Source organism: Nicotiana attenuata, unplaced genomic scaffold, assembly GCF_001879085.1.
Source record: "Nicotiana attenuata strain UT unplaced genomic scaffold, NIATTr2, whole genome shotgun sequence".
Taxonomy (NCBI): Eukaryota; Viridiplantae; Streptophyta; class Magnoliopsida; order Solanales; family Solanaceae; genus Nicotiana; species Nicotiana attenuata.
Window position 1 is genome coordinate 149217 of NW_017670850.1, and position 10121 is coordinate 159337.

Sequence of the window (10121 nt, forward strand, 5' to 3'; positions counted from 1 at the left end):
TGGATAGATTTTGTGTTTTATTTATCAGTTATTTTGACGTATTTTTGAGTATAAGAGATACTTAAACTATAGGGAAACTACTTAAAAGGCACTACATTTTACTACGCTAAAAGGCACTACATTTTACTACCCCAAAAGGGCANTTCTAGTTTATATACAACTAGACTTGTTATTTATACGCAAAAGTGTATGGCTGCAGTTTCTTTCAAGCTTTCTTCTGCAGTTGTATATTTGTAAGCCAAAAAGATTTTTATCTATCTATCTATCTATCTTTCTATCTATCTATCTATATATATATATATATTAGATCTTTTTTTTTTTTATTATTTACTCTATTTTATGGCTTTTTCTATATTCCTTTTCAAATTATAACTCTTGAAAGTTACCTAAACTATTTAATGTGATGTTAGATATAAAGTATAAATAAATGTAGTATTTTTTTTTTCAGAAATAGAGGAACGTGAAAGAAGAAAGGGACAAAAGGAGAAAATTTGTGTAGAGGGAATCTTGTTTGGAGTTGGGAGTGGGACCCAAGCATTTAATGGGACACAGGAAAGCTGGAAGCTAAATTTAGAAAACGTGGTTTCAAACCACGTTTTATATAAAACGCAATTTTGAAACACGTTTTACCTTAACGTCCGTTCATTACTGCGTTTTACATATTTTGGTAACTAAGTTTTTTTCCACCTAATTAAGTATTTTGAGTCCAAAAAGACAACATTTCGGTTCCGGACTCCAACAAATGGGGCTTAGGAGTATATACTTTAGTGAATGAGCTTGAATTATCTCAAATTGCACTTCCAAAAAATTGGGTTGTTTCTAAGTCTAAGTTAAACTAAGATTACCAACTAAGAATTTAAACTAGGAAATTATTTTTCAAATGATATAAAAGGCCTAGGGCTATGACCTTCACCTAGGTGTTTGCCTAACGGGTTGTAAACTTTAAAACGTGTTTTGTTGGTCAGGGTGTATTATAGCTATTAACACTCGAGTACCCACTTAATACCTCTCGGTAAGAGAGTGATTTTGCCAAATTCGTCTTTCTCAAGTCCAAATGGGTATTGAACAAAACGATTGATAAAAAGCTCAAGTCGAGTTTTACTATCTCTAGGTTCAACCCTTTAATTGGGACTATCAATCTCTTGATTTACCCCAATTCTTGTTAGCTAAGTTTTTCTAGACCAAGTCTCTCTTTCTCAAGTAGAGACCAAGTCAAATAGACATGAACTAATGTTTGCAGCCATTAATTCTACAATTGAAAGCAAGAACAAGGCTAAATAATAAATACCCAACCATAAACAAGCAATAAATCAAACACTTGTTAGGTTTACACTCTAGGGTTGGGTCATAATCGTAGTGAGAATCTAGCTACTCATGCTTAAAACAAAAGAAAAAGAAGAAGAAATAATAATTAAACCCATATTCATAATTGAAATAATGAAATCTATGTTCAAAAAGCTGAAAATGGCAAAAACTACTAAAGAGAGCAAAGAAAAACGGCTACTGTAGCTGCTGATATTCAAACTTGACCTAAAAAAATGAAACTCTTCTATTTATACAAATCTAGACTTTTTGGACAAAAATGCCCTTTCGGAGGTTCAAGCATGGACTCGGTATAGGAGGGCGTCTTGATGATATCGATCACACTGGTCGCCTCATTTAGAACAGGAACGACTTCTTGGGAGGTTGCAACCTCCATCTCCACTTCGACCTCTCAAATTGGAAGTGGATCGGCCTTGTGGCCCCTTTCCTCGGTCGTCGCCTACTCCGCAGTAGGGGTCTATCCATGGACAACAAAGATGTCGCCTTCTTCGGGCTCATCCCTAAGCCGGTAGAGGAATTCAGGATCCGGTACCCTGGACTTAGTATTCTTCTTGGGCTTCCGAACCCGGGTGGCTGCCCTCTTTTTTCTCTTCGCCTCGGGATCGGGGGAACTCGAGGACATTCTTTTCCTACTCTTCTCCTCCTCCGCAGCAACCCCGGGCTGCCCAAAATGGAGGGCTCGGTGGGTAAGTACGTATCCTCGTCCCCGTCCAGAGGCCTAAGTTTGATGGTCTTAGGCAGACCTATAAAAGAAGAGAAAAAGTTTGCATTATGTAAGTTGGGGACGTAGTGATAACTATGCCGAGAAGAATCTCACCATGATAACGGGTCTCCCATTTGACCTTCCAAAGCTTGTGCCATGTGCGCTCGGAGTATGGCATATGCTTACAGATCCCTTCAATCCACTCCCTGAATTGGGGGATTGCATCAAGAACTCAGGCAACAGCCGCACGGCCGTAAATATAGGCAAAGAGAGAAATAATGAAAAGAAGTTAATATTTAAGGAAGATGACACTTACGAGATGCGTTGCACTTCTCGAGTAATGGTAGGAAATCGAGAGGGATGAGGTCTTTGATTTTCACCCAAACAAACCTTTCTTGCCAGCCTCGGTCTCGATCCTTGTCGATGCTTGAGAAGGGAGCCTTGCTCGCTCGGCGAACAAGCTTGATTAGTCCCTCTCAGAAAATTCGGGGACTGTACAGACGGAATAGGTGGTTGAGGGTGAACCGAGAAGGTTCTGTGTTGTTCACGAAATGGCGTAGGAGGATCACGATCCTCCAGAAGGACGAGTGGGTTTGCCCGAGACACACCTCGTACCTCTTACAATATGACAAGATTACAGGATCTACCGGTCCCAGCGTGAAGGGGTAAGTGCAAACTCTTAAATACCCCTCTATACGAGGAGTAATATCGTTATTAGGCCCGGGGACGACCACGTCTTTGCCTTCCCACAGTCCTCTCGGACTATGGGAAGGGTATCTTTAGTGATGGAGCATATGTATCTAAATGCTCCCTCGCCTCGGTCTTGTTGGACGGAGGCCTTCTCGACTTTGAAATCATCCCCGATAGAGCAACCCCCGGGTATAAAGCTCTTCATATGAGGCTTAGGAGCCACCTCAGGGACGGTCTCCTCGATACCAGTGGTCGGGTGGGAAGATGAAGGGGCCACTTGTTGTGGTACAGATTTAGAAGTTTGGGCCATTGTGAATCTGGAAAAATACGAAGATTGGAAGAAGGCGTGTGAAGGTTTGAAGGTTAAAGATGAAGTTATGAAGTTTCAATGAAAAATGTATGAAGATCTGAAGAACTTAAAAGCCGCTAGAATGTTCGAAGGAAAAGTTTAGAAACGGAAAGTGAAAAAACTGAAGAGGGTTGATGCTTTTATAGGGAAATGTAATCATTGCATGACGTTTCACATTCAAAGACAGCCAGCCGACGACCGACACGTGTCCGAAGTCACAACGACGCGACTAATGGGAAATTTTGATTTATCCGTCACCTTAGTTATAACGTACGAGGGAAGAAATCGGGGTTCATTTATTCGTTTCCCATTTTTCTAACAAACCTCCTCTCCGGAAAACGAGTTTACTATCTATATACAGGTGAAATCGAAAGTAATGCCTACTCGATTTCCCGATAAGGAAGACGGATGAAGGACACGGACATACAAGGTTGAAATCGAGGATGGGAGCCTTTTGTGCCGAGGCCTATAACTGATGAACGATGTGCTCATCGTCGGGCGTGATGAAGCAGCACTACCCGAACCCAGAACGAGCTCCAAGACCTCGAAAAATATGGCAAATGGTTGCAAGCGACTAATAGAGGGTCGTGATATCCGCACCCAACTAGATATCACGATGCAGAACTCACCCGATGTTGGTTACAGATCAGTAATTAACGAGAAAGGAGGATTTTTATCTCTTTTAGAATTGTACTGGGGATGAAGCTCTCCTACTATATAAAGGGGAAGCTTTTTCTTTAAGAGACACATTGTAACACGCATACCAAGAAAATACAAATTTATTTTTCTGCTTTCTAGCTATTGCAAAGTTTTTACTTTACTGTTGTTCTTCATTCTCAATTGGCTTAGAACCAAGGATTCAACCGAGGCAGAAATTATTGCCCAATCCAAGTTCAAGCTGGGTCATAAAACTACAACTGGTTTGATTATTCATTTTGTCTTTCACTCGTTTATCCAATATCTTTGATTATTTGTGTTGAATCAACCCACATATTGTTTAACCAAAAATATGTCTTTTGATCAAAATATAATTTTAGAAGAAAGCAGGTTACTGATAAGCAAATTTTACTTCTCTTTCTCAACGATATCAAAGGAAAATAATAAGAATAACTGAGGAAATAATTGATAGACAAATTGCAAAGTCAAGGTAGAGAATTTCGAGAAAGCAGAAAAGTAAAGAGTATATTTCAATATTGTCTCAGATCTATCTCTACAAATAGAATTCTGTGTCCTCTTATTGGAATATACAGTGGTAACGTTTTTTCCCACATAATTTGGGTTGGTTATGGGCATTAATGATATTAATTGCCCATTGTTTCGGATATCTACAACTGGCGTATTTATTGATATAAATGCCTCATATTTGTTCCAATTTTTTTCCTTACTTACTTTCGGTTCATGTATCTTTCCTTCTCTTTATCCTTTATTGATTCCGTCCTTATTTATTCCTTGCCAACTGTTAGTCCCGATACCATCTCGTGGGTATTTCTTACCGTGCCTTCTCTTCTATATTAATTAAGAAAGCCACATGTCGTTGTATCATTGTCCCACTTGCCATGCCATGTTAGCATTCCAATATTCCACGTGTAGCGCTTTTTCACCACCAATACAAATAGTCCCCCCACTTTCTTGAATATTCTTTACTGAATATTCGGGGAAGTGGAAAGTTTTATGGCGGGAATTCCCTGCCGCTATTTTCAAATGTAATCTTACATCCTTCTGAACTCATGCGATGCATATCACTTCCATTTAATGATCATGCCACGTAGCTTTTGCTATTTGTTTCTTCAGCGCTTTTTTGGGCCTTTCTGCAGCCGCATCAATCACGAAATGACGGTTCCATTATGACGCTTCATAATGATCTTAATAGTCGTGTCTTCTTACAAATACTTCTCCTTTCTTTGATTTTCTGAAGTCTTTCCTCCTTCGTCTTCTTGTTTTACATCTTTCTTGTTCTTCTTTAGATAATCATGTCTTTCCCTGATCCTCGCAAAGCTATAATTGTCGACGAGTTTGTTTCTTCCAATGCTCCTACTAGAAGTAGAAAAGGTGGTAGTCTGCATAGCCTTCGTTCTATTTCTAACCGTGGTTCCGCCTCTCAAAGTAGTGTTGTCATCCATCTTATTATAGACCTAGGGCTCCTATAACCCCAAGATATTCTTCTAAAGATAAAGATTCAACTCAAGCTTTACTTGAACCCACTGTTGATGAAATTGTCCCTCAACAGTTTTCCTTTGTGACTGATAGTGAATCTATGAAGAGTCAAGTTTCTTCCATGGCTTCCCTTGATCGTGTTGACCATTACCCAACTTTGATTACTACCATTCTTCTCGCTCTCGTTCGAAGAGAATATTATTGGAAACCTGACTTCCCAATTTTAGTTCCTGGTGCCAACCAGAGAATAACTTCATATCAGACTAGTTATTCCTTCGTATACACATATCCTTTTACCCTAGGCTTTAAACCTCCTATTGATCCAGTGATCATTGAATTCTACCGCTACTTCAATGTGTTTTTAGGATAGATTGGTCCTATTGTTTGGAGAGTTGTTGCATGCCTTCGTTATTCAAACTTGGCTTATATGCCTTTTACTTTCTGCTTCATCTTTACTCCCCTAAATTATTTTGTGAAGGAGTTTTTTCCCTTGTGGCCAAAAGTAAAAGAGTATTAGCTAGCCCTCAAGATGACAGAGATCGTGGCTGGTATTCCCGCTTCGTTGCTGTTCCCACTAGTGCTTTGGTGAGCGAAGAAAACATGCCTTTTGCACGTAAGTATTTCTCCTTGTCTTTTTCCTTTCTCAAAAAAGATACTCATATATTCTCATGCCTACTTTTTCAACAACCATGGAAGTTTTCGAGGATATTCCTAACTTCCGTGTTTAGGTAGAGAAGTTACTATCTGTTACCCCTATAAAGAGAAGATCTTGAAATATCTCTCACAGAGATTTGGCTGGAAAGTTAAGACACACGGTACTTTTCCCGCTTAGTCTTTTTCTTTCACTCTTTTGCTAATTTAAGAGTTTCTTACCATGCCTTTTTACTTTACTAGGATTTCCTATTCGTGGTGTCAGTCCTGCCTCTGTTTCATCCACAAGACTTACCATGAGTCTTGCACAAGAAAGAATTCTGAGCTCTTCTTCGAAAAGAAAGGTTGATGGAGCCCGTGGCTCTGAGAGTGAAGAAGAACCGGAAGAGGGTTCTTTGGTTCGTAGGCCCCGAGTCAGGAGACGCGATATTTCTAATCATGAAACTACCCCTACATCAAGCTCATCTCCCTCCAGACCTTTGGACGAGCCAGAAAGTGCCCCGTTAGTGATATCTGATGAAGAAGTGAATGATCCCCCTCCTGCTTCTGTTAAACAGTTATTTTCCCATGGATTCGGAAGTGAGGGAGCCTTTAACCCCGTTTCTGAGGAGTTTCCCCTTACCTATTTTCCAACGTCAGTCCCCGATTACTCGAGTTCCCTTACTTGAAGTTGCTACCGATGCTCCCCCCATGATTGCTTTCACCTCATCTGCCATTTCAACTGCTACTACTTCTCACATAGAGGTTGATCCCTCCATTAGCAAGAAGGGGATGAAGAAAATTATTGTCGAGGTTCCTGAAGGCGGGAACTTATTGAAGAAGTCGGGTCAAGCTGACGTATGGTTGAAGCCTTTACTAGGCCCCATGGAGAAGGCAAAGTTGGAGAGTCACAGTTCGTTGACTTGGATGAATGATATTGTTCATTCATCTCTAAAGGTTCGAGTTTGATTTTACACCCTCTTTCTTCTCTTTTCATGTTATCCATAACACTTTCTTTTCTTTTTTTTTTATAGATCAATTTGATAGGTACTGAGCTAATGAAAAGGATTGTCCATGCTGACCAACAAATTATTGATTATCGCACCGAGGCTGATAATTGGAAAGAGCAATTTGAAGGTCTTCAACTGAAAAAGGAAGTGTTGGCGGAGGAGAAGGATGCCTTAGAGCAACAAATTCAAGTGGTCGCTTCTGAGTTAACAAGTGATAAGGATTCTTCAAGACAAATTGGTAAGGATAAGGATATCCTTGAGTCCTCATTTGCTGAGCAGCTTTCAAAGGCAACCGAGGAGATAAGGAGTTTGAGGGAACTCCTTAACCAGAAAGAGGCTTATAGGGGAGAGTTGGTTCAAACACTTACTCAAACTCAAGAAGATCTTCGTGCCTCTATTGATAAGGTTATGTTCTTGGAAAGTTCCCTTACTCCTTTGAAGGTAGCTTTTTATGCTTCTTAATAGAGAAGGAGGAGTTGATAACCGAGATTGATCAGTGGGAGAAAGACTATGAGGCTCTCGAGGATAAGCTGTCACTTGAAGTGAGTAGAGCTTTTTTGGAATACTCGCCTCGAGACTCTAATGGAAGCCAGCCAGGAGGGTTTGGACCTTAACGCTGAGATTGCTAAAGCTAAAGAGGCAATCGAAAAAATTAGCAGAGTCAAAGTTTTCCTTCACCTAAAGATGGAATTCCCGAGGATGATGGACTTGCTCCTGGTGAAGCTAATATTCAAACCTCTTCTTCTCAAGCTGACCCCTCTACTTCCGTCAATGATGCTCCCGTTACTGATGTTCCAGTGGATGACGCCTCCTAGTATTTTCTGTTACTTGATGGTTTTGTTTAGAACTTTTTTGTGGGAAGTTTTTCATTTCTTTTTGGAATAGTTATTGGTTTACCCATATCTTGTTCTGGGGTTTGATGACAAACAAGTGCCTTATTTTTTGCAAAGTTTATTATATAAATTTCGGCTTTCCTTTCCGCCTATTTTGATGTTTGAGTTTTTGTTCCACTCTTTAACATTCAATTTTGCATTAAAAATGCTTTAAAGTCCGTGATTCTGATGGGCACGAAATTTTAATAAAAGAGGGCCCTTTTATAAGCGACGCTGATGAAGATGATGCTCATCTTCAAATTGGTGTAAATATATGAAAGAAGTAGAAAAAGAAATAATTTGAGGAAGTTTTATGCTTTGAACTTTCAAATTTTGTACATAATTCTTCATTTATGTAATACAACATTTACAACTCTTTGACAACTGCTTTATTTGTAACAGGTTTCAAAATTCCGTGTCTATTATCCCGTGACTAATTATTGACCTTAACCTAAAAACTCATAAGAACTTGGAGTATATCTTGTATCCATCTTGTGTCCTTTTTTCGAGTTTCTTCAAAGATTTTCGAATGCTTGATTTTTTTGGCTCTTAGGATTCAGGCTTGAATTATGACATTTTGTCTTCTTTACCTCTTCGTATATATATAGTCCCACTGGATTGTTTCTTCCTTTGGTCCATTCCCTGTAAAGGAAAATACACACGGGACTCGGAAGTATACATTTAGATGATGACTGCTTAACCCCTTTTTTCCATCTGAAGAGTTGTAACCTAAACCAGGAATAATTCAGTATTCCTCATGTCTTTCAGGTCTAATATCTTCATTTGGTAAGGTCTAGCTTTTTGCCTATCATCTAAAATGGTTAGTATAATTAAAAAGAACAAAATTAAATCATATGTGAGTGATACCTGACCGTGGATACTTCCTTTGCCTAGAAGTAATACTTCTTTAAATGAACAACATTCCAATTTGATGGGAGTACTTTTCCTTCCATTGTTTCCAACTCATATGCTCCCTTTCCAGCAATGCTTCGAATTCTATAGGGTCCTTCCCAATTTGGACTCAATTTACCTACATTTGCTGCTTTTGTTGATTGAAAAACCTTTTTGAGGACGAAGCCCCCAATCTTGAAGTATCTAATATGAGCTTTTTGGTTGTAGTATCGCTCAATAAATTGTTTCTGAGCTACCATTCCTATTAGAGCCGTTTCTCTCCTTTCTTCAAGCAAATCAAGATTTATTCGCATTTCATCCTCTTTTGATTCCTCAGTTGCTTGTGTATATCTTGTGCTTGGTTCACCTATTTCAACTGGGATTAAGGCTTCAACACCATAAACAAGTGAGAATGGAGTCTCTCCCGTACCTATTTTTGTTATCGTTCGATAAGCCCATAAGACTCCTGGTAACACTTCAGGCCACTTACCTTTTGACTCCTCTAATCTTTTCTCCAGGTTTTTAATAATAACTTTGTTTGTTGATTTGGCTTGTCCATTAGCCACAGGGTGGTAAGCTGTTGAAGTTATCCTTTTAATATGCCAACTTTGAAAAAAAATTGTGATTTTCGTGCCTATGAATTGCGAGCCATTGTAACATACGATTTCTTTTGGAACTCTGAACCGGCATAATTCCCTGAATTCTTTCTCCCGCACCTGTTTGAAGGCACCTGCTTCTACCCACTTGGTAAAATAATCCGTTAAAACTAACAAAAATCGTACCTTTCCTTTAGCTTGCGGTAGTGGACCCACGATATCCATCCCCCACTTCGTAAAAGGCCATGGTGAAATAACCGGATGTAATAGCTCCGCTGGGCGATGCATGTTATTGCCATATCGTTGGCATTTGTCACACTTGGCCACAAAACTTTCCGCATCATCTTTAGTTTTTGGCCAATAGTATCCTGCTCTTATTAGAGTTTTTACCAAGGATCTTCCTCTTGCATGATTTCCATAGTGCCCCTCATCTACATCTCTAATCATATATTCTGTTTAAGAAGGTCCAAGACACCTTGATAAAGGACCTCCGAACATCTTTCGATACAGGTTTCCATGAACCAAACAGTAATGGGAAGCATTTCGTTGAAGTGACTGAGCCTTTTTCATGTCTTCAGGTACAAGTCCGTATTGTAGAAAATTAACAAATTCGTTTCTCGGTTCCAAGTTAAATTATTAAAATTTACCTTATTTTTATCTTGGTCGAGTGCCGAATGAAACAAATGTATTACGGTAGAATTTTCCGTATTCGTTACTTCTACAATAGCTGCGAGATTAGCTAGTGCGTCTGTTTCCGCATTTTCTTCCCTGGGTATTTGCACGATATTCCACGATTGAAATTGTCTGATTAATTCTCGTGCCTTTTCCAAATATTATTGTATTCGCACCTCTCTTGCTATGCAAGTCCCCTGCATCTGATTAATTCCCATCTGCGAATCACTT

At 39.3% G+C, this 10121-nt stretch overlaps 1 protein-coding gene across 1 annotated transcript; it reads right to left on the reverse strand.

The window, feature by feature from the left end:
- Positions 1 to 8317: 8317 nt before the first annotated feature.
- On the reverse strand, positions 8318 to 9788 carry LOC109243891. The gene is made up of 3 exons (XM_019410905.1): positions 9707 to 9788; positions 8762 to 9199; positions 8318 to 8373 (listed from the first exon to the last, which is right to left on the reverse strand). Exons 1-3 carry the CDS (start codon positions 9786 to 9788, stop codon positions 8318 to 8320), a joined length of 576 nt encoding a protein of 191 aa, XP_019266450.1.
- Positions 9789 to 10121: the final 333 nt, after the last annotated feature.